The 25,000-nt window shown below is 53.7% G+C and overlaps 1 protein-coding gene across 8 annotated transcripts in view; it reads right to left on the bottom strand.

The window, feature by feature from the left end:
• The window catches only part of ttk (zinc finger and BTB domain-containing protein ttk), a 56,913-nt gene that overhangs the window by 20,141 nt on the left and 11,772 nt on the right, over positions 1 to 25,000 (bottom strand). For 7 of the 8 annotated variants that reach the window (XR_003114320.1, XM_025307545.1, XM_025307546.1 and 4 more), the window contains exons 2-4: positions 10,704 to 11,148; positions 9,627 to 10,377; positions 9,369 to 9,428 (exon numbers count right to left, since the gene is read on the bottom strand). Coding sequence is in view for 7 of the 8 variants with exons in the window: in XM_025307545.1 (XP_025163330.1) it covers positions 9,369 to 9,428; positions 9,627 to 10,377; positions 10,704 to 10,922 (1,030 nt within the window). In the remaining variant the exon portion in view is untranslated. Of the gene's footprint in view, positions 3,059 to 9,368; positions 9,429 to 9,626; positions 10,378 to 10,703; positions 11,149 to 25,000 lie in introns of all 8 variants that reach the window. The other variant, XM_011141382.3, reaches the window with a different exon arrangement.

Raw genomic sequence — 25,000 nt, 5'->3', positions numbered from 1 at the left:
GATTGATCCCGTTATCGAGTACCCTGTGTACGCGTAGTGTATGTGCGAATGGCGGAAACCGCTGCACGTCAGATCGCCGCTCGAAGGTCTGGTCCTCGGGTAATACCCGAAGAGCGTGCTGGAGGTCAGAGGTTTGGCCGGTGAGACTGAAACGCACGTGCGCGTCCGCGCGCGTCGCGTAGAAATGTATTTGCCGCGCTGCATCAGCCGGCGTGTTTGATTCTCTCTGCAACGTAATATAATCAGGCGGTAGTAAATATATTCTTTCTTTCTATCTTTCTCTCTCTCTCTCTCTCTCTCTCTCCTCCTTCTTCCGTTTTCTTTACGTTCATTTGAATTCACATGTCACCTTGCCCCCCCCCTTCTTTCTCTCGCTCTGCCTCTTCTCGTTGCTGAGCGCCGTTTCGACGACTCTTCGACAACGCAGAACCACCTTCTGAGAAAATAATGCAACGAGAGCGCATCGATTGCATATTGTATAAACTTCTACCGTCTTTTTTTTTTTATAAAGCCTCTTGTGTCCTCCGTTATTACAACAGCCACGAGCCGACTCTCGTCCTCTCGTCTTCTCCTCAGCGGGAGGGCCGAGAGCGGCGGCGGCGAGAGCGCGGTAAAGCTCGTTCGTTTTGTAACTTTTAATGCCCGTTGCTCCTCGCGCTTGTTACTTTGCGCGCACGAGCCGTTTCCCAGCGAGCTTTCGACGTCTGTTCGCGCGATCCTCCGGAACGCGAAGAAGAACACAGACGTTGCGCGATGCGGCGTCAGAGGCGGGCGGGCGTGCACGCGCGCGCGCGCGCACGCGTCGCGGGTCCTCGAAGGCACGGAGATCGATAAAGATAACTACAACTAGCACTAGGACCAGGATCAGGACCAGGACCAGAAGCAGGGGTTGATCGAGGGGGGCAGATCGCCGCGGATTCTAGAGAAAGCTGCCCGTCAAAGTGGGTGCCAATGAACGCCGTTGTTGTAAAGTATCGCGCAACGGTGTCCTCGCATTGGCCTAATACCCTATTAAAATTTAAATATCGTACAGTGGAATTACTTTAGTAGCTGCTTTGAGAGTTCATCGTATTGGTGCGCACTGGACTTGGTCAGACCCACACCTCGCGCTCGCGAATCGTGCAACGTCGACATAGTGGCTCTTGTAAACGTTAACCCCTCGAGAGCGACGGTATATATCGTCTTCCTCTCTCTCTCTCTCTCTCTCTCTCTCTCTCTCTCTCTCTCTCTCTCTCTCTCTCTCTCTCTCTCTCTCTCTCTCTCTCTCTTGCTCTTCCTCCTTCATAGAGTTCCTTAAAAAATCTAAGAGGATCGCAACTGGGGCCGCGCGCGCGCGCGCGCGCGTGTGTGTGTGTGTGTGTGTGTGTGTAACACAGCGTCCGCGCCACGTTAGCTAAAATAGTGTAGGACGTGAAACGAGTGTCGTATCTTATAAAACACGTCCGCTCTATAAGCTCAATGTTGGCTCAGCGCTCGAAGGGTTAACGGTCGTTCTCGCTTGACGCGCGCCGAAAGTTCGCGGGTAACGGCTCGAGAACGCTCCGGAAGGAAAAAAGAAAAGGAAAAAAAAAGAATCGCGCGCTCCGGCGATGACGTTCATAGCTTTGAATCTTGCACATCCCACCCTCCCTCTAAATCACCCTCCCCGATCTCCTTATCCAGGCGTTTCCATAAGATCAGCCGCTTGCCTATCTATCTACCGCTTATACATATCTATCTATCTACTCCACTCTTGTCTCTCCTCGCTTCTTACACGCTCGCAGGAGCGCACTGACTTCGTTACGAGGCGCTTCTTCTTCTTCTTCTCTTACTCTATCTCTTTCTTTGTCTCTCCTTTCCCCCTCCTCTCTCTCTCTCTTTCTCTCTCCCTCTCTCTCTCTTTGTCTTTCCATCTCCTGCGTTCTTCTCGAGCTCCTTCTCCGCCTCCTCTACCCACGTCGACACCGTTCCTTGGTCCCGTCTAAGTGCAACAACTTGAAACTCGGTCGATAATGAACCACCCCCGCGGAAAAAACGCAGCCGGCCGTTCTGGCCGTTGTAACACCCCGTGTCTCGGTACCGTGCGATCTGTGACACACCGCGCGGACTCTACGATATATATATATATGTATATATATCTTTCTCTCTCTCTCTCTCATTATTAAGATTCTAATCTATCGCTAATCACTGGTATCGAAGCTACCCTCGGTAACACAAGAGAGCTTGGCATCAGCGAGTGTCTCAATGAGAACCACAGAGCACCGCCGCCGCCGCTGCCGCTAGCGTCGCGTCACAGATCCCCGATACCGCGAACGTGAGAATACGACGGAGCGCAGTAGCACGGCGCCAAGGAGCTTTCGGTAGTGTTATGTGTCGCGGATCCCGCGCGTCTCCGCGGGATCCGCGAGACGACGCGGCGACCCGTCGCCGGAGGCAGAGGAGGAGGCGGAACGAGAGGACGCGGCGGTCTACCGCGGCTGTTGGCCCATGCTGCCGCTGCCGCTGCTGTTGCTGAGACTCATGGGCGGCTTGTAGCTGTGTATGATCTTCACGTGGGCGACCATGTTGTCCTTCCTGGTGAACTCCTTGGAGCAGACCGGGCAGGCGTAGTACTTGACGTTAGGCTTGTGCGAGGTGACGTAGTGCCGGCAGAAGTTGCTGATGTGGGTATACGTGCGATGGCACACAGTGCACCGGAAAACGTCGCCCTCCTTCACGCAGAAGTCCCGCACCGAGCCCTCCGTGCGCTCGTTCTCCGCCTTGAACGAGCCCTCGAAGTCGCTCTGACTGATCTCCGCCTCGCCGGCCACCAGATTAAATATGGCACTGCTTATGCTCTCCTTCGACATCTTCGCATCGGTCTCGGAGTCCGAGTGCACCTGCTGCTGCTGTTGCTGATCGTCGAACATGGCGACGGCCGCGGTCTTACTCTGCAACGTCGACGTGCTGAACTCCTTGCGAAAGCATCGCTCGAAGTTGATGCGTATGTGAGTCGGCGGCTCACAATCGCCGCCGCCGCCACCGCTGCCGCCGCTGCCGCCGTTGCCGCCGCCACCGCCACTCGACGTCTCCTCCAGTTCTGAAACGAAGAAATCTCGGTCCTTTAAATCGCTCTTCATGCCCACGATATGAATATATAATGTATGTCGTACAAGCACTGGATGCGCGGTAGCGGTCCGTTTATCAGAAGAAACCAGGCTGAAATTCTTGCCACACGTTTTGCTTTTCTTTTTTTATTTTTTTTTTTTTGGTTCGAGTCTCTAAAGCGGCGGTCTGTCGCCGAACAGATGAACGATACTGATCCAGCGGACATTTTCTACACTGTGCGTTATCTCGAGATTCTCCGTTACACGTTGTCGGTACAATAGCTTCGTCGCTCTTGCTAATAAAAATGGATCTTCATCGTGCGGACAGATCAGGTGCTTCGAGTTATCCTTCAATTGTGCAGATCAAACTTCTCGCCAAAATTGTCTCTACACACACACACACGCACATGTTCACTAATTCGAGCTCGGAACATGTTTGCTGTTTTCGACTTTCCGCTGCGTCAACTGTCTTTTTTCTATTCTCGCTCTTTCTCTCTCTCTCTCTCTCTCTCTCTCTCTCTCTTTCTCTGTCTCTCCTCTCATTTTCTCTCTGTCTCTCTGTCTCTCCTCTCATTTTCTCTCTGTCTCTCTCTCTCTCTCTCTCTGTCTCTCTCTCCCTCTCTCTCTCTCTCTCTCTCTCTCTCTCTCTCTCTGTCTGTCTCCCTCCCTCTCTCTCTCTCTCTCTCTCTCTCTTTTCCCGCGGGGTGTTCTGATAAACGGAGTTCTACCGCACACCGTGGAGTACGTATCTCTGTATATGATACTGTATCGGCACAACGTATATATATATAATATTTATTTCTACATATTTGTGGGGGGAAGCAAGAGGAAGGGTAGAGCCAGCAAAAAAGAGTTACCGTGTTCGAATCGGCCGTCTCTCAGTCAAACTCTGTGTCCCCGCGCGTCAAGAATGCATATTTATATATAATACATATATATCGTACTTTTTTAACACGCTGCGAACACGACCTCTCCACGTCCCCGCCCCCGCCGCCCCGTCGTCGTCCACTCCCTCGTGTGTATCTCAGACTCTTGCACTTTCACACATCATCAAGTCTCTCTCTCTCTCTCTCTCTCTCTCTCTCTCTCTCTCTCTCTCTCTCGCTCTCACTCTCACGCGCGCGCGCGCGCGCGCGCGCACACACACACACACACATACACACACACACACACACACACACACACGCACACGCACGCACACAAAACACACACACACACACACACGCACGCACGCATCTTCCCATTCAATCACAAACATCTCACACGCACTTGCGTTCCCACGATCACACGTATACAAGCCCATGGAAAACCATACGTACAGATTGTCGCGCGATACGGTGCTTCCGCTCGATCACGGATTTCGAAGAAAGCAATTCGACGTCGTCGCGTTTCTTGCTCGAACGTCCGGCTGCCGGACAGTCGTGCGAGTCACGAGCGATCCGCCGGAGCGAGGACGCGAGATCGATCGCTTCCGAGGACGGAGCCCGTGGTTCGACGACGTGGTTCGAGCGGGCGAGCGATCGTCGAGAGCTCCTTTCGATTCCGCGACGCGTGCGATCGGCGGCCTAATTCAGCGGACTCGCCGTCCGCGAGATCCGTGATCGACAGGAAGGACCGTAACTTCCCCGAGTAGCCCGTACACGCATGTCACAGGTGTACACCAGCACGCATGTAAAGTACGTGAATAATCGATTAAACACACTACCAGAGCGACACATGTACACACTCGCCAACCCCCTTTTTTTTCGGTCCAAGTAGCGTCCAGTCACAGTCAGCTTGTATCCATCTCTACGGGAAGACGATCCATCGAGATCGAGGACGCTCGAGAAAAAAAGCAACGTTTTCTCTTCTTCGTGTGCGTTTTTATTTTACTTTGTACTTTTCTTTTTTTTTCTTTTTTTTTCGGTTTACTCTAACGTATACGCAGATGTATATATGCACATGTATATGTATGTATGTATATATATACACATATATATATATAATTTGGTTCGATTTATAATGTGATTACTATCTATTTTATTATTTAAACACAACTGGTCATATCCGTTCTCGGCCTCCGGGGCGTGTCACATCCTTTTCTACAATCCGGCTTTCTCTCTCTCTTACACTCCGGCACTCTCTCTCGGAACGTCTATATTGTTTCGTTTTCGATTATTGGTTTTGTTCATTTTTTTTTGGTTTGTTTCTTTTCGTTCGACTATTCGTCAACAGTTGCGGTTTACTTCGACATTTTTCGTTATATCGTTTTTTTTTTACATACAATTTTTCGTTCTAGCGGCTGGCCTCCCTAGCTCACCCTCGCTTCCCCCGCGTAAAAGCTTAAGAAATCTCTCAACAGATCGAATGATGGTGATAATCTCAACTCACCTGCGCCAAAAGTGAACAAAGCGATCACACGGTCACTACCGAGAAACGAGATCGTCACCGACGGCAACATCTTCGAGCACTCCCTTTCCCCTCCCCCCGTCTCGCGCGCGCGCACGTACACATGGTATTTTTTTTACAAAAATACGGAAAAAAAGAAACGTACGTCACACTATATACTTCTCCTCTCTTTTTCTCTCTCTTCCGATCTCTTTCGTGGTCTCTCTCTCTCTTTCTCTCTCTCTCTCTCTCTCTCTCTCTCTCTGCTCCTCTCTTCTTCATTTCAGATCTTTACACACTAATTTATCGTGATTTTTCAACGGATTCTCTTTATTTATTTTTTTCTTTTTAATTAATATCTCCCTTTGCTATCAGTCTCTTCTTTCTTTCACTGTCGTCGTTATTATCTAAAGAGGCAAACGAGAAGAACGCAAGAGAAGGCGGAAGTGACAAAACCTGCCGACACACGCGTCGTCCGTTGGTTAAGTATACTTCTTCTTCCTCTTTATCCCCCTCCTCCTCCAACCACCACCTTCCCGTCATTATCGTCATCAATATCGTCACCAACGACGCGTATTTTTTTTCAAGTCTCTCTTTCTCTCTCGCTTTGCTGTCTGTCTTTCCGCAATAAAAAGAAGAAAATGAAACTTCTCTATTGTATCCTCCTCGCAACGAACGAGCGTGAAAAAGAAGTTAACCAGCGTTCGAGGTGTGAAAAATCAGACAACAAAAAAAAGTAAGTAAGCACCGCTAAAAGCTGGCTCCACCCCCTCCTGTTACCTTTGGCCAATGGCAGCGAAGCTTTTCTCATTCGTGCGGAGAAGAGAGTAAACGGTGTTTTTCTTTCCTTGTAACACGATGTGTGATGTATCTGCGTGTGTGTCTCTCTTCTGTGTATGGTGTATCTACGTGCCTGTGTCTGTGTGTGTGTGTGTGTGTGTGTGTATGTATGAGTGTGGATTAGGGGAAATTTAGACCAGGTCCGACAGACATCGAACAACAGAGCGACAGGTGCGGTGCGACAGAAAGAAGACGCAGAAGTTGATCATGAAGAGGCAAGAGATGACGAAGGTGGCCGCTTCGTATGGCTGTGTGCGTATACATGTGTATGTGTGTGTGTGTATGTGTGTGCGTGTATCTATATAGGTATGTATGTGTTTGTAGATATATATCTGTATATTATATATATATATATAATATATATAATATATATATGCACCTGTGTATTTGTTTGTGCGCGTGTTTGTGCTGAGAGGAGAAGGTGAAGGAGGAGGTAGGAACGAAGCGCTGCGCATTGGCCGAGCGTGATTACGTATGGGTTATTACGTATGTATGTATCTAGATGTATCTATTATGCACGTCCTCGACGAGAACAAAACCGGCGGCTATTAGCGCGCGAGATATATATATATATATATACGTATATGTGTGGTATGTGTGTATATATATATATATATATATTCCTTTTAGGGTACAATCTCGGCGACTGAATCGCAGCAGAATCGCATTGCTCACGCGAGACAGGGAAATCCCCCCTCCCGCCCCCGGTTTTTCGGAATTCTCGTCACGGACCGTGATCTCTTCGGATCTGGACTCCGAGTGTGAACGCGCCAACTCTTTAACGTTAACGAGACGACGGCTTTCTTCCTTGCTCTCTACCAACACATCCTATACTCCTTTTTTACGTATACCTGTGTGCACGTGTATGTGTATGTCCGAGTGTCTGAGTGTATGTGTGTGTTTGTGTCTTCGTTCGTTGTATCCTTTTAATACTTTGCGTCTCGATTCTTTCCCTCTCTCTTTCTACATCTCTGTCTTTCCCTCTCGCGATCCGAGCACCGCTTGCGCTCAGGAAGGGAAATTTGTCTTTTTTTTTTTATCGTTTTACCTCGACTCGACGAGTCGCCTTTGATTGTCATTTTTTTTCCTCGTATTTTTTTTTCCTTTTCCTCGGAGACGCAAGCTCCGGAGACGCGGATTTCCTCTCGCGTCGGAATATTGTCTTTTTTTTTGTTTGTTTGGTTTTTACTCTCTGTTTTACTTTCGTGTGCGTTTCGTTTCGAGAATGTTCGCGAGGAAATCGTGTGATACAGGCCCGAGAGACGCGGGGTTTTTCGCGAACGTCGCGCGCGCGCGCGCGATTTCGCGAGTTCGACATTTCGTCGCTGTCGCGAGTCCTGGCTGTGCTCCTAGAAAAAAAAATCGTAGATAGGAGCGCGCCCGCAGGGTAGGCGACAACACGACCGACGAGCCTCGACGGCTCGACAGCTCGAGATAATTCTGAAAAGTCAAACTCATTAGCACATCGGGTTAAAAAAAAAAAAGAAAAAGAAAAGAAGAAGGAAACGTTTGTCGACGTCCACGACGACGCGCACGTCGGATCAACGTCGGATTTAATCGCGTGAAATCGCGTCGTCGTCGTCGCGAAGTGGACCTCGCGAAGTGTGTCGATTTTAGAGATGTATATATATCTATACATATATATATATATATATATAACATATAAATGATGATAATATAATGTCCCGGTGTGCGTGCGGCCTTACGTCACGTCGAGAATCGCGATTGGGCCAGCACCGGAGTGTGATTTTGCCGATTTTCCCGATTCTCAGACGTCGTCGATCGACCTCGACGAATCGTGCGAGATAGTCGTTCTCACGTAGAGAGTCTACAGCGTCGTCTATCAACAATCCCGGCGCGCGAGGTTCGTTTGCTTGCTCGCTCGCTCGCTCGCTTGCTTGCTTGCTTGCTCCTCGGGGCGCGTTCACAGAAGGCGAATATTAAAGCGTTCGGACGGCACAAAAGCGTATGTTCTTTCCCCGTCCTCGGGTTCGCGCGGAGAAGAATGATGCTCGGCGTCTCGGCCGGTGTAACAAATGCTGCGTCGTTAAGGAGATTTCGCCCGTTGGATCCTGCGATACACCACGCGCGCGCGCGCTTCTTGCGCGATCAAAGGCCGGCTGAGGAGACGAAGGGCGAGAGACAGAGAGAGAGAGAGAGAGAGAGAGAGAGAGAGAGAGAGAGAGAGAGAGAGAGAGAGAGAGAGAGAGAGAGAAGGAGAGAGAGAAGGAGAGAGAAAGCTATTGTTATTCCGAATATCGCGCGTCAGAATAGGCTCAACGCGAGGAATAATAATAATAATAATAATTGCAACAAAGATATGAGAGAGTCTACAGTTTCCACCGTTTGTAGGGAGCCCGCAGCATTCTTCTCCGCGCCCGCGCTTATGGGAACCACAATTCTCACACCATGCTAAGAGAGACACGTCCAATAGTTCTCGCAGCTACCTGGACGCGCGAATGTCCGCGCGCGAGAGAATCGTCGTCGTCGCGACGGTTATCATCGCGTCCGCGAAAGGTGTGCCTCGCACGACTCTGCAAGTCTTCGTTTTCAGTCAGCTCGAGAGCGCGCGTCGCTTCTTGCCTCGCTCTCCGACGCTCCCGGCGACTTACCTTGTACGCTACGGTCTTTAGCGAGGCATTCTTCAAAGTCGACCGTTAAAACGAGAAAGGTGCATCGTCGATAATATGGAGTAGGAATTACTCTCTGCGCAATGCTGCAAGGGGTGGGTTAGATACGTGTCGCGGAGAGTCGAGCCCGTTCCGGGCGAGTTCTGGCCAAAAGGCGTGTCTCGTGGGAAATACTTGAAGATATATGCTTGATATCTGCTTGATCGCAACAAGAGAACAGCGAAGTTGGTGTCTCGATCGATTGAACCGTTTGCGATACGCGCGCGACAATCGCGTGATCGATTCCTTCGTGAGCAAGTGTAGTTTGCGAAAGCGCGCGCAGACATCACCGACGTTGGACATTGTTCGATTCGCGCGGAAGGTTCGTTAGACATTTGTCGCGCGCTGTGTGGGATTGGCGAGACGCGCGTCGTCAACGCTCTTCCTCCGTGTCTATCGCAGTGTCGAGTAAAGATGAAGATCTTACCTTGCTTGAAACCCTCACTCCCTTGTCTACTGTGCGGTCGCGCGAATGTCTCATCCGAGGCTAAAATCAACATTGACGCACGTCAGCATACGGTTCGCAGTATTTCAAATACCAATGACATTCATTCGCTCTGCCTCTCTCTCTCTCTCTCTCTCTCTCTCTCTCTCTCTCTCTCTCTCTCTCTCTCTCTCTCTCTCTCTCTCTCTCTCTCTCGTTCTCGCTCACTCAATCCCTCTTGCATACACTGTCTCCTCTTACCTTGCGCCGAGGTACTGGGCGTCGGTTCCGGTTCTCGCTTGACCCGCGTCAACGGCGGCTCCGGGGTGTCAGTGCCATTCTCCGTGGGTTCGTCTTTCCTCCCCGACGAGCCCGAGGACGCCGTGGCGGCGGGATTGTTGGCGGTCGCGAAGCCCGTCACGCTGTTCGAAGCGGAGGAACCACCCGCGGCCTGGCCGCCGCTCCTCGCGCCGTTACCGCTCGCTTCGCTCTGGAAATCCAGGCCCATCTTCATCTCCATCATCTCCGGCGAGCCCTGGACAAGATCGGCGCCCGAGCACGACTGCAGATCCTGGCCAGCGGCCTCGCCGATCGGCGTGTCCGACGAACCGCTCAGCTTCCTCGGCCTGCCACGCTTTCTCTTAGGCGCGGTCAATGCCGAACCCAGCAGCGGGTGGCTGGACATGTGGTGGAACCTCTTCTGTGAAACATGATGGTGATGCGGACCGATCTGGTTGATCCGGTGGAGGCTGGGTGGCGGCGGTGGCACCGTGTTCTGAGCACCGCCCAACAGCGACGACGTGATGCTCGGCAGGTCGCACTTGTCCTCGTTCACCTCCGTCAGACCCTTTATCCTCAGGGACTCGGCGACCCGTAGGAACGCGGTCAGCCGGTCCTGGTCGACGCTTACTTCGCCACGATACATAAAGTCCAGCAGGCTGCGCATGTCCACGTACGGCACATCCTTCAGAATGACTATAGGATGCTTGTCGGGGTGACCGATGAACAGTGCCTGTGCGGGAAAAGCAATTTCACCGCTCGCGTTAGTCATGACAGAGGTTCGGCTCATTTATTTATCTGGAAGCGGCAAAATTTGTCCGACAGTACCGAGAAAACAGCCTTCTCTTTAGATTATCATCTATCGTAGAATTTGCTCTATTATTCCAGGATCTTATCTTTATAAAATTTAACGAGTTAATTTATTCATTTTTCATTTCTACTCTACCTATTATCGTGCGAAGAATATCGCGTTGCGCGTATATATCACGACGCCATTAAACGGCGGAATTAAGAAATTGCACGAGCGCCCAAGGCGCAGCAAGCGGCAAGCGAGCTCACCTGAAAGTAAGGGCTACACGCCGACAGCACCATCTTATGCGCCCTGAGTAGCTGACCCTCCACAGCCAACGTAACGTCGACGAACGACTCGTCGTGCAGCAGTTGGTCGAAGACGGAGAGCAGGTTGCTCTGGTGGTTGTTCCAGCGCAGACAGAACCTCTGCGACGCCATCGCTTCGCTTCTCAGATCCGCCAGATTGCCGTTGATGTCCGCTAACATGGGACCTGGCTGTTGGTCGCGTACCCGCCGTTGCCACTGCCGCCGCCACTTCGTCGTCCTCGTCGTCCCTTTTGCTTTTCCACGCCGCCACCTTCTGCCTCGACAACGAAGCTGCTCGTGTTTGCTCGTGCTGCTGCTGCCGCTGCTCCTTCTTCTTCTTCTACTACTCGTCCTCGTGCTGTGCTCCTCATCGGCCGCGGATTATCGTGTCCGTCTTATTCGTGACCTGATGCAGAAAAAGAGAGAAAATTGCGATTATAGTAGCGCATCAACAAATGTCTAACTGAATTGTCGTCTCGATGATCCTTTGTCGCGTAAAGCAAACTCTTCCACGTAAAGTATCGAAACTTGAAATTTCGTACGATGAGAGAGAGAGAGAGAGAGAGAGAGAAAGAGAGAGAGAGAGAGAGAGATTTTCTCTCCGTTCGTAGCATATCTAGTCTCTCGAAACTACAAAGACGACTCTGAGGAGAAGAGGGGGACGCGACAGAGGATTGGACGTGGGTGTACGACCCTGGAGGACGTAGGCAGGCAGCGAATAGGCGACTAGCTTGACTCGTGTCTGCCTTTTATGCAATTCTCCTCCTCTCACCCCCTGCCAGACACGGTCACGTAAGCGCGACACGTTTCGTTTCTGCGGAGATGAGGAGACCACGAGAGAACGATCGATCGAAATTAATGCAAAGAAGAAAAAGACGCTTTCGTCTATTTACGTCGTTAAAATTAAACGAGGCCTTCTCCTCCCCACTCTCCCCCGCTCACGATCTTCGTTAATTGATATCGCTCTTTCCTACGCTTTTGCTTTTCAACATATATATCTATTATGTATTACAACACGGTGGAACGGAAGAGATCGCGATCGGGAGAGGATTGAAGGAGGATAAGAGAAACAGACAGACAGAGAGACAGAGAGAGAGAGAGAGAGAGAGAGAGAGAGAGAGAGAGAGAGAGAGAAAGAGAGAGAGAGAGCTCAACATCCGCCAGCCTCTGCTCTCGGATCGTCGCCATGGAGAGAAGAGGTCGTCGGGTCGGCCGAGGGAATCAATAGCATTTTCTACGCATTCGGATCGATAGCCGGGAGCTACTGCTTTCGCGCGCAAATCACGGTGGTGCGTACGTGCGTGTGCGTGTGTGTATGTGTGAGTCGTGCGCGAGGGTTGCATGTGCGAAGAGCGCGCGCGATAACAAAGCGGCGAGATCTGGTCGGTGAAATGCGAGTGTAACACACACACACCAAAGAGCTTAACGTCAAAAGAGGGAGAGGGGGAGAAGGGGAGAAAGAGAGAGAGAAAGAGAGAGAGAGAGAGAGAGAGAGAGAGAGAGAGAGAGAGAGAGAGAGGAAGAGAGAGAGAAAGGAACAATCCCCGCAACGGCCGAAAGACAGACGTCGATTGATCGCCGAATTAATTCGTTGATGGTGACGAGCTAGACGCTCGTCTGCCGAGCATGGGCGAGCATCGCGCGACGATATCGTCGTCCACCTGCATCTCTCACACATACATACACGCTCTCTCTCTCTCTCTCTCTTTCTCTCTCACATACACCGTTGCATATATGGCGCGTGGATGCAGCAGCTTGGTTGCGCGACCTTGCGCGACCTTGTCGGTGACCAGAGCGCGAGCGTACGTATGGTTTTCACGGTGAATGGCAGTCCGACAACACCATGGCGCGGCGGTGAGACAGAGAGGAGAGAGAGAGAGAGAGAGAGAGAGGGGGGGGGGAGAGAGAGAGAGGAAAGAGAGGAGAGAGAGAACGAGAGATTGACCTTTAACGATCGGGATCGGCACACTCTCTCGCGGGAACGTCGAATTATATTACGGCATCCGAGACGGCCGAGCGAGCCGCGGAGAGTATCAATTAGCCCGCGAAAGCGGAAAACGCCCGCGGCGCGATCGGATTACGCGGGCGAACGCGTAACGAGACGATCGCGTAGCAGCGTGCAAAAGCGCGCGATTCTGTGGTGCGCGCACCGTGCGCACATTTCGAGCCGAACAGCTGAATGTGAAAGAGAGATGATGCCACAGGATATGCGACTCGAAAACCGCGCTGAATCGATGCGGTTTGTTTGTGTGTGTATGTGTGTGGGTGTGGCGGGAGGGAGGGGGAGGGTGCACCACTTTTTCTGCCGTAATGAATTTTGCGACACGTCCGTATTCCGGGGCGGGAGAATTTGCCTGCTGGAACGACCGTCGGAGGATAAATTTATCCCCATCGAGTGGACACCGGACGCGCGGCATATCAGGGTAACGGTGTCGCGATCTTTCTGCCATTGACTGTCTAATCAGCGGAGGGAAGATTGCGACACGTCTCCTCGCGACTTGTTTTTCCTGACACTGACTGTGCCGCGCCAAGTCCATCAGCAAGGTCTCAATACGCGTGTACTTTCTCTCTCTCTCTCTCTCTCTCTCTCTCTCTCTCTCTCTCTCTCTCTCTCTCTCTCTCTCTCTCTCTCTACCCCTCTCTCTCTCTACCCCCCCCTCTCTCTCTCTCTCTCTCTCTCCCTACGTCGGAACTGGCCGATCTTTCTAATCTTTCCGCTCGGTCCCCTATCGTTTGGACCATATGGGACGGTGTGTGTCGAGTTTGACAAAACGACGAGCAGACAACAGCGTCCACGAGACTGTGGACGAAAGTTCCACTCGGGATGGGAGCGATGAGAAAATGACTGGCGACGACTTTTTATCCGGTAGGTATTAAGGTTTTTATTGGAGGTTAATAGGCGGTGAGTGGCGGAAAGGTTACGACACCGCGACTTTTCGAGGAATTTCGCAACATAGCCGAAAGGAGAATTTGCGTTGCCGTAATCCGCAGGAGATAAATTTGTTTTCTATCGAATACCGGCGCGTGTGTTTTGAAATTCGTCGAACTGAAAGCGCGGCGAACTGCTGCGCGGCGTTTATCTCATCGCCACCGACTGTATAACCGCCGCCCGATAAGGGTCGAAGGACCTTGGTGGCTCGCGACTTTTTTGTTGCCGAAACAGTCGCCGTTATCGACGACGATTATGGGAAACAGCTCCCCCGCATGGGCACGTCGATTGCCGCCCGGGAAATAAACGAATCAATGTTTCATCGGTGTGGAATCTTTCTCATATCCGAGCGCGCTCGGGGGATTGATTTCCGTTAGCTCGCCCCCGATCGCGCAAATTATTTTCGATTACCGCGGCCGAGGCGGTCGCGTCACATGTGTTCCCGGTAATTCGCGCATCGCGATCAGCCATGTCACAAATTGACTTTCGCGTTATTCGAAACCCGTCGGCGCTTTGTCGGGGGAAAAATAGAGGTAGAAACAAAGCCGCCGCGATCAATGGCGCGCGCGAGCCTCGCAGAGTTAACATAAATCAATTTCCACGTCGCGTCTTCGAACCAAGCGCGTCCCTGTCTGTCTGTCTGTCTGTCTCTCTCTCTCTCTCTCTTTCCGTTCCAAAATAATCTCGTAACAAGCCGAATATATATATCGCCGAAATATCTCAATAAAGACAACAATTATCAGGTTCGAATAAACAATACTTGCTGCTAAACGAGATGCAAAATATCGGGAAAAGAAAAAAAAATTATAGATCCAGTTCCTCCGAGAGACAAACTGTCCGAAGAACTCCGGCGATGGTTGATATTACAGTCGCGCTATCGATAACTCGATTTTCGGCAGAAAGAGGAGGAGCCTCGGGCGCGAAAAGGACTCGCCGGGCCAGACGTAAACGATGACTACGACACAGTGTACACAACTGCGTCCCCGAGTGTGAGTGCGCAAGTAAAAACCACCGAAGTTCCCCTTCTCTCTCTCTCTCTCTCTCGCTCTCGCTCGCTCGCTCTCGTGTTTACTTATCGCCGATATTCGCGCCCGAACACAGCCGAACTTTTTTCCTTCCCGCGGCTCGAAGGTACAAATTCGACGACGAAGACGACGGCGGCGGCGGCAGCAGCGGCGGCGCCGCGCGAGATTAAACGCGTCGTTATTACCTCATCCGAGACGGCGCGAACGTCATAATCGAAGATACGAGGAATTCATCAATACGAGCTCGCTCGCTCGCTCGCTCGCTCGCGCGTGCGCGTGTTGCGTCGGATGAACGGCGTAAATAAAAGCCACGCCGTAATCGGCATTATTATTGCTCGAGAGAGTGTACTCGAGACAGAACGCAGCATAATCTCGCGTGACGGCCACCACTACCGCCGCCGCCGCCGCCGCCGCTCGATTAATCCACTTTCCGCGGGCTTCGATCGGCGAATGTGTGCGCGCGCGCGCACATATGTGTATGTGTGTGAGAGAGAGAGAAAAAGCGAGAAAAGGACGAGAGGATCGAAACGGGAAGCAAAAAGCGCGAGGGAAAAACGGCGTTATTTCCATGCGAAAACACCGGTCGCCGTCGCCGCTGCCGCCGCCGCCGCCGCCGCCGCCGGCTGGCAAAGTTGCCATTTCGCTCGGCGGCGAGCAGAGGACGACGCTAATGAGTAACGCGCGCGCAGGGAGACACGCGGTACTAATAATATTTCCGCTCCGATATATCCCGCGGCTTCCCAATACCGTTGACACCACGATCATTTATATCGCATGACGACACGACACAGTCTACAACCGAATATCAGCTGCACGCGTAAATCCTAGACGCGAAAAGTAGACGCCTTTGCGCCTCCGCTTCATCCTACAAGTCATCGCGCGAGCCGTGCACACGCCTACACGCGCGTGCTGAACCTTGCGCGCGCGCGCGCTCTCTCCCCGCTCTCGCGCTCCTAGACCGCAACAGCGGTTGCCAACCGCAGCGCGAGCCGCGCAACCCCCTCGTTCTCCTCCACCTGCTCCGCGAAGTCGCGAGGAACAACGCGTTGTTGCGGAAACGAAACGCGCGGATCGCGAAGCGGCGATCCCGGATGGAGACTCTCTTTTCTTCTTCTTCTTCTCACATCGCCGGCCGATCGGACTCCTTGCCCCCCTCCGCCCCCCGGGAGATATCCCCGTTAATTTCGACGATAACATCGGAGAAGAGAGGCGCGTGCGCGATCCGTTGTTGCCGTAAACACCGCGCGGTGATACCCGATAATCGCGCGCGCGCGCGCGCGCGACCAGTCCTGCGATGACACCACCGTGGGCAGACTTTTGTGCGCGCGACGCGCGCGCGCGCGCTCGCACACGTCTGCATTCTCTCCCTCTCTCGCGCGCGCGGGGCGCGCTCATGGCCACGCGTTGCGTAATCAACGCGACGGAGTCACCGCCGCGAGGTACAAAACGAACGACAAGCGCGCGCGCGCGCGCGCGCGCTCGTCGCGAAATATCGTGCCGCGCACGTTGGAGCAACCTCGGGAGTCCTCCTCGACTCACACACATCGTCAACTGGGGCTCGTTCGACGGCTCCGCGACGCACAGCAGCGCGCGCGCGCGTTCCTCTCTTCCGCGTAATGCTGCAGCACGCACATGCTTCGCGCGAGAGAGGAAAACGCGCGTTTCCGCAAGGACGGACGGACGGCGGCAACTTGAGAGAGAGAGAGAGAGAGAGAGAGAGAGAGAGAGAGAGAGAGAGAGAGAGTGAGAGAGATCGCGCCGCCTTCTTCCCTTTTTTCCCGTCGAGTCTCTCCTTGATCGTTTCCGTGAGCGATACATTTGTTCTGTAATTGAATCGAGACGCGGTTTTCGTCATCCGCGGCGTTTTTGTAACGCGAAATGTAATAAAGCTGCGTTCACAGTGAATTCCCGCCGCGCGCGTGCACGCGACACTATCCGTCTCTCTTATCATCTCTCCCTCTCTCTCTCTCTCTTTCTCTCCCTCTCTCCCCCTATCGAGTGCATCGACGACTTAATAAACACGTTCCTGTCTTTATTTCCCTGATCCTTCACTCCCATGTCTCTTTCTCCCTCCCTCCCTCCCTCCCTCTGTCTCTCTCTGTCTCTCTCTCTCTCTCTCTCTCTCTCTCTCTCTCTCTCTCTCTCTCTCTCTCTCTCTCTCTCTCTCTCTCTTTGCTGTTGAGCGCGCGCGCGCGCGCGCGCAGCTGCTCCTGCCGCGCGAGAAGGCGCGAGATACGGATCGATTAGAGGAACATTCCGCTGAGTCAGCGCTCAAGGATGTACGTGTCCGCTCGGCGAAATCACCCGTGCCGGGATTCCGTCACGGTGCAACATGCGCGCGTGCACACACACACACATACACACACACACGCACACCGATACACATATGCATACGCGGGGGTCTCTTATTTCTCTTTTTTGCCTGCCCTCCCCCTGCCCGCCTTTCGAATGCGCGAGGAAGACCGGCGCGGATATTACCGCGATTGCGACATCCGTGCGATTCCTCGAGTCGCGATTTACGTGACTCGCAGCCGCGATATAGTCGCCTCCTTCGTGCTTCTTCGTGGCACAGAGGAGGAAGAGGAGGTAGCGGCGGCGGCAGCGGTGGAAAAGGAGAAGGAGGAGGAGGAGGAAGAGGAGGTGCGGTAGAGCAAGGGGGAGAGAACTGCAGACGCGGCGACGGCGGCGACAGGGCGGTGAGGAGAGGCAGGAGGGAGGATCGCACGACGACGAGGACGCGCATCCGGCGAACACGCTCGTCCTAGAATGGGGGGTTGCTCCATCGATCGGCCGAATTTCGCGAGCAGGCAGGATCGAGGTCGAAGTCGACGGTGCGCGGCGGCAAAGTCGACGAGGGAAAGAGAGACGGACCGGGAGAGGGAGAAAGAGAGGGGGAGAGCGAGAGAGAGCGAGAGAGAAGCGGGCAGGACAGATATAGGATGCACGAGACGAAGAAAATCGAAACTCGCGACGCGCTCGACGACTCTTCTCTTGGGCTCTCTTCCCGACGCTCCTCTTTGGCCCGCACTTGTACCTCACGTCCGACGATGCCTTCCCGTGAAATCTCTTCTCCCTCCCTTCCTCTCGCTTTTTCGCGATTTCGATCGGCGCGAGCGAAGCAACGCGCGAGCGAACGAGCGATATATCGCATTAAAAGATCGGCGATGTCAAAGTCGCTGCTGTTTTCCACCTGATATCACCTCGCGCGACTTCGATAATCGGGGCAAGGAAAAACCAAGGGCGTCGGCAGCGGCGGCGACGACGGCGCGTTCGCGATTGCCGCATCGTTAATTAGCAATCACGCGATAGCGAGCGAGCGAGCGAACGAACGACGCCGGCGGACCTCGCGGCTCTTTCGACCGTGCGCGATTTCCATCGCATCGATCAGCGCGCGTCGCGCGTCGTCGTGAGAATCGCGTCGCGCACGCGAGCCTGCACTCTGTCCTTCTTCGAGCATTCCCCGGACACGTGTCTGGCCGGTTCGCCGAATACGATAACCCCGCCGCCACCGCCGCGCCGACGTGGAATTATCGTCGCTTGTCATTAATCGATTAACGGGATTTCGTCGTCCGCGAGCCGCATCGCGGCGCGATCTCGCCTTCCTTCCCGCGGGAGAGCACGGCGATAATAATAATTCGAGAGGGGCGAGTGTGCATTCGGATATCTGTCCCTTGTCGCACACCTCCACCCACTGGGGGAGTGCCAGGATGTGCTTGGAACGATGCGCTCTCACACACACACATTCTTGGACGCGCTCGCGCGCGTGTGCGGTGCGTCACGTGCGGAGCGCGGAGAGCGGTGCGCATACGTGGTGTTCGACGCGAAATCTCCCACCCGCTTTTCCCCATCGGCTGCCTCCGCGTGCCTCTTCGTGAAAACGCGCATCGCCGAATACCCAGCCGGTCGCACAAACGCGCCAGCCGACGCCGGCGGCGCGCGCGGCTCTCGTCTGCTTAAAAACTCGTAATCCACCCCTCCCCCTCCTCTCCGCCGGTGTACGGCGAGCGCGCTGATAGCGTTTCACGAAGGCGCGACGCTGAAACGAAAGCATTACGGAGAAACGACGGCGTGCTATGAAATTCCCGCGAACGAAGCACGGGAGAAAAAAAGACAAAGGGGGAGGGAGGGGGGAGAGAGAGGGGGGGGAGAGAGAGAGAGAGAGAGGACGCAAACCGTGCGCGCTACATACGGGGCGGGTGGGGTTTCCTGGTACACCCTGTATATCTGGCGCGTGTGTAGCGTATACGTGTTTGTACATGTGTTCTGTGTGTGTGTGGAAGCGCGTCAGCAGCAGCAGCAGCAGCAGCAGCAGCAGCAGCAGCAGCAGCGCAGGTACTGCTCATTCCGTTAGCCGCGCGGCGTGCCACCAGGTACGGAGTTAACGGAGAATTTCGCGGCGAGAGGGGAGCCGGGCCCTGCCGGCCACCGCGAGCAGCCGTGTCCCACATTTTCGAAGCTTCGCGGAGAGAAGCACGCGGCATTCCCGATTCGCTCGCTCGCTCACGCTCTCGCCCGGGATAAAGCCGAAGAGCGCGCGTGTCCAGGGATGTTAGGCGCTGATACGCGATTCGCACCGCCGCCGCGGCCGCGGTCCAAGAGGTCGCGCACTTTGTATCTTTGACGACTTTTTCCCGAGCGCGCCCATTCACGCGTCCGTCCTGGAGATTCCCCACCCGGAAAGGCCGCTGAGAGAGTTGGTGACTTTTCGCGCGCTTCTCATCGTTGTCGGGAGAGATTTTTCTTTTTCTTTTCTCCTCTTTTCTTTTCTTTTTTTTTCTATCAGATACACACGCCGGCCGCGTCTTCAAGATCAAGCCTGAGTGAAAGTGTCGCAATCTACCTGGCCTCGGTCTCTCTCTCTCTCTCTCTCTCTCTCTCTCTCTCTCTCTCTCTCTCTCTCTCTCTCTCTCTCTCTGTCTCTCTCACTCTCTCTCTCTCTCTCTCTCTCTCTCTCTCTCTCTCTCTCTCTCTCTCTCTCTCTCTCTCTCCTCGCGTATATACATTTTCCGCAGGCGACGAGCGTCGAAGAAGACGCTCGCCGCCTGCGCGCGCGCTTTTGTCACTCGATACTCCGCCGCGATTGTTGCGGTTGCGAGCATAGCGCGCGGGAGAGAGCGAATAAGTAGCGAGAGCGCGGCATCAGCCAATCGCGGTGGAGAATGCACGGAAACGTGGAATTATCATGCATTAAGATTCACGGTTGTGCTCGCGATTGATTGATTCGCTCGCTGCCCGCGCGAGCGTTTTTCTATGTGCGTGATCCTTGCGGGTGCTCTAGTTGCGCTAATTATCGGGCTCTCTTTTCGATCCGCGGCACCGTGGAATTTCCGTGGATTCATCGCGAGCATGAAATCTACAAAGTGTGCGTCTGCGTGCGTGCGTGCGTGCGTGCGTGCGTGTATGTGTGTGTGTGTGTGTGTCTCTGCGCACTTGTTTCGACCACAGTGCTACGAGAACCGGCACACGCGACCGGAATAAAAGCGAGCGAAAGATGCGATACCCCATTGCATTTGAGGATCCCCACAGTCGCCCTCTCACGCGCGCACGCTGCCAAGCGGCCATCTTTGTGGCCCCGCATCCCGTCCCCCTCGAACCTCCGGCAGTCTCCTATATCTCCCAGCCAGCCCTCTCTGACGTCCCTCTCGCCAACCCTCCCGGCTGCACGACAACGGCGACGGCGATGACGACGCTCGACCTCGCCGCGCGCGCATTGGCGCTCACCCCGCATTTTTTCAACGTCGCCAACACTTTGCGCTCTTTCTCGACGAGAGAGAGAGAGAGAGAGAGAGAGAGAAGGTGCGAAATTTCGATTCTTCCGGGATCCCTCGTTAGAGACCGGGCGGAGCTGTCGCGCGTGAGAAAAACGGCAGGATTTTTCGAATTTTGTTCACGCAGCGAAGCCAATAATCGCGCTCGAAGCCGTCGTGCGTGACGCACGACCTCGATGGATGCGCACGTCAAGAGGGAGGGAAAAAAAGGATCGCAAGAAACGCGAGCGATCCGCGAAAGGATGTCGCGGTTCCGGTGACTGAATGTTGCACGAGGACGCGGCGGCACCGTCGGTCGCGCACGCGCGCGCGCGCGCGCGCTCGGGCCTCGGTTGGTCAGCGCGGCGACCGGACAAAAAAATAAAAGGACACTCGGGGATGACGAGGGGCTGCCGAGCGCGAAAGAGACGACGAGGGTCGCTCCGAGAGTTGGGGTGGCCAACGGTGCATGGATCGCATCGTCCTGTGGGAACGAGGAGTCACGTAGGAAATCAGGCGGCGGGACACGAGCGACTGATCCCTGCGCGCGAAAATAGTCCTCCGATGACGTCGTCGGCAAACGAGTCTTCGAGTCTTGCCGATTCGCCTCGGCACGAATTCCTCCTGCGCCGGCAGAAATACGTCAACGGCTCGTCCAGAGAAATATTCTCCTCCGTCAAGCGGTAGTGAATATAATAATATCTTCGACTGCGACGCTCGCGGAAGCGCCCTTTGCGCCTCTCGTTAAAGCGTGTCGCCGCGCACGAGCGTGGAAAATGCGTTTTGTTCTCGGACTCTGTTCGAGGTTTCGAGTCCGGTTTTTCCGGGGATGGCAAGGGATTCTTTCGTGAAAAAATGCGGATTACGGCAATTTGAAAATACTCAAGTAAGATTATCAGTTCTTTTGCTGAGGTTTCTACCCCGAGAGAAGGTAACCCGGCGGCGGGATGTTTTGTGGAAGTCTCCACAAAACGTGAAAAATGGCATTTTCGGAAAAAAAAAAAAAACAAAGCGCCAGGTCAAACTACCCCGAACATAATGCGCGCACCGGAGGGTGCGTTTTGCGGAGCAAAGGTCTCCCGAGAATGTCCTGACGAAATCTTTGAGAAAAATAAAGGACACTCCAGTAACTTCCGGCAGGACCCGATTACTTGCGGAGGGAAACGTGTCGTTTCGAGACTGCCAACACGTTTTCGTTAGGTACCAGGTTCTCCCTGCCTCCTTTCGCCCTCTCGCCTCCTTTGACCGCCGCGCCGCCACCGACAGCCCTAACTCAGCGTTCACCACCTCAGATGCAAAACCGGCAGGTGTAACTAGGGCGCGACGTTCATTTTCTTCAACGTGTAATAGCGACAACAGGTGCACGCGCACGCAAGTGCAGCGGGGTTGCAAAGTCCTTTTTTTTTACGTGAATGCAACGCGAGGACAAAGAGAGCCGGCCGAGGAAGAGAGCACGACAGAGAGAGAGAGAGAGAGAGAGAGAGAGAGAACATGCACGATAGGAAGAAATCCTCGGGGCAAAACCGAGGACCCCGGACCCTCGGACCCCTCCAACCTAGCGTCACGCTGAGAGGGGAGCATTGTCGAGTTAATCCGACACCCTTCTTCTAAACACCACGATTACAGAATAATGTACAGCGTGCGGTACAATTGCAACGGCCGGAGGGTCGCTCTCGGCCCGGTCGTGTTCAGGAACGTAGTGACGTCATCCGAAAAATCGATCGACTAATTGAATCAAGGACCTAGACAGGGGCGGGGAACGAGCGTGAATGCGAAGGCTCGTCCGCCGGTGCCGTCGTGAGAATGGCCGGCGCTTTGTTCGAAAGGGGGATTTTATGTAACCCGGTCTGGTGCACAGCGCGTACACCGCGCGCTGTCCGGAATTTCCAGCAATTATCCATTCGCCGGAGTTGATTCGAATTTACGATCCAACTTCTCATTCGTACGCGGCGACTTCGCGCGTTCGCACGAACCGCGTCGGCCGCGTGCGTTGGCCGCGTGCCGCGGGAAAATATAATTTTCTTTTCCCTCCTCGAGCATCTCGAGCGTCTCGGTGGTATTTCGTGTCGGCCGACAGATAATGGGGATTAATTAAATCGAGACCGAAGCCGCTGACCGAAAACACTGCCGCTTTGTCGCACGACGGACGTCTAACGATCTTCTAATGGCTCTCGTATGCGAGCCTAAGTCACTTTTCGTTTAAGAGAGTCGTTACTATTGCGATATCGCCGGGGACGAATTCCCGAAGTGATTCATTTCGACCGAGGACGAGATTTGTTCAGAAACATCCATTTGGGGGAACGTCGACATTGAGTCGAACTAATAACCTAACGACTTTCCCAATTAGCGAAGCCTACGATGAGAAAAATCCCCGGTGGAATATCTCCTCCTCCCTCTCCTGCCCGCCTGCGGCGGTAAAATCACGTTTGTGATGCACGCGGGCATGCCGTTTATCCCTATCTACCCTGAAAATCAAAACTCCGACAAGTTGGCAAAAGTGCAAACCGCTGTCCGAGGCCGACATTCTTGTAATGGATATATCTCGCGACGACCACGCAGCCGTAATCCGCACGTGTAATAAAAGGCAAGAGAGCATAAGGAAAAGCGGGAGGGCGGACAGCGCTCGGTCGGTCGTCGTCGTCGTCGTCGTCGTCGTCGTCGTCGTCGTCGTCGTCGTCGTCGTCGTCGTTGTCGTCGTCGTCGTCGTCGTCGCTGCGCGTTGCAACAGTCCTCTTCACCGTTACATGGGCCAACTCTTCGCGTGTGTACCGCTTCTTTTTATGCGTGTTTCACTTATGAGACGAGGGAGCCGATTAACGGCGAGTTTCACGTGGCTGCCGCCACCGCCGGCCGCGGCGACGAAGATGCGCCTAACATCGGAAAGAGAGCGTGTGTGTCTCCAAACCGAGAGCGGCCAATAAAGGCGAATGATATTCGGATTAAGTCACCGTCCTCAACAAGCGTCACGGCGGCGAGCGAGCGAGCGAGCGAGCAAACACGCGGGACACCCGGTATACAAGTTCGCGTGATACGCGAGGAATTAGCCTTAAGATGGGGAGCTTACAGTAATGGATTCGGTGATATGGATATTAACACGGTCCAAGTACGGCCGAATGTACATTAATTAACGAAAGGAAGCAGCAACGGCAGCGCGGAGAGACGCGCGCCGGGCTATGATTTCAGCTCACCGTGGAAGAACAGGAAAGAGGAAACCCCCGTCGCTTTATAGGCGCGATACACGGAAACCCTTTTCCTCGCTTCAGGGAGCACCCCGCGCGTTCTCTCTGCCGCGAGACGCGGCGGGGCAAATTGGAAAAAAAAAAAAAAAGAAAAAGGAAAAAAAAAGAAAAAAATTATCACGAAGCTCAAGAAGCGAAGGAAAAAGAAAGTCTCAAAGTCACTCGGGGAGAAAGCAAGCCACGAGTCTCGAAGCGGAGGGAAATCCAATGACCGATGAGGAAATCCGAAGATAAGGGATAACGCTCGAAAGCCTGATAAAAGGGCTAAATAACAGATTATGTAAACGACGACGAGAAGGGGAGAACGAGCGAACAGGAAGTTCTTGAATATCCCCACAACGGACAAGGAGGATCAAAAAATCGTCGGACTCGATGCGTAACGAATATTAACCCCCTATATGTACACGCGGCTGTTTATCTCCGCCCTCCCCTCGCTCCCGCGACTACTACTACCATCCTCCTTCTCCTCCTGCTCCACCTCGTGTCCTCCCCCTCGTCATCATCATCATCGCCACCATAATCGGCGCTTCAACCCCTCGCGGGTACCGCGATAAAATCGTCACGCTACTCTAATCGGGAGAGCAAGAGAGAGAGGGAGAGAGAGAGAGGGAGAGGGAGAGAGAGAGAGAGAGAGGAGCCCGCAGGAAGTCGCATGTAAATTCTCATCGGAACGCACGTGGGTACGAACGTGTCGACGGTTCGTTGCGTGCACGCACTTGTCGCCCGCGTACATCGCAGCCCTTTTCTCTCTCGCGACCCCTTTCTTCCCTCGTCCCCCGCCACCGCCGCCGCCGCCGCCGAGGGACCCTCGCTCTCGCCGCGACGCTTTTCGAATCCAGCGCACTTTTTGTCATGCCGAGACACTCGAGAGTGGCCTCGGCAGCGATTTACGAGCGAGTGTGAAGCTATATCGAGATGACGATATTTCGATCCCTTCAGCCCGGCCGGTGTTGTAAAGGAAAGCAAACGAGTTTTCGGGACACGGCTCGACGGGACGACTCAATAAAGAAAATTGTATTTACACAGAATAACCGTAACACGAGATTCCACGCCAGTGAGAGGGAAAGAGAGACACCACCGGCGCGCTCCGCTCCCCCCTCTCCCTCTCTCTCTCACTCTCGTAGATCAGAAGTGTAACGGTGGTACACTGCGATGATATCCTGCGTCCAGCAAACACTTGAAAATACTCGCGTGTAGAGGCCCTTCGTGCGGTGTTGTGAAATACGGAGCCAAGTCCAATCCGTGCTCGAGTGCGTCTATATCTTGGAGATAACGCCGATTCGAAGCGGAGATAGGACGAGAGACGACAGGCGACGAA

Source organism: Harpegnathos saltator, unplaced genomic scaffold, assembly GCF_003227715.2.
Source record: "Harpegnathos saltator strain DR-91 unplaced genomic scaffold, Hsal_v8.6 scaffold9, whole genome shotgun sequence".
Lineage (NCBI taxonomy): Eukaryota > Metazoa > Arthropoda > Insecta > Hymenoptera > Formicidae > Harpegnathos > Harpegnathos saltator.
The sequence above is the reverse complement of the archived record's forward strand: the minus strand, read 5'-3'. Positions and strand labels throughout refer to the sequence as shown.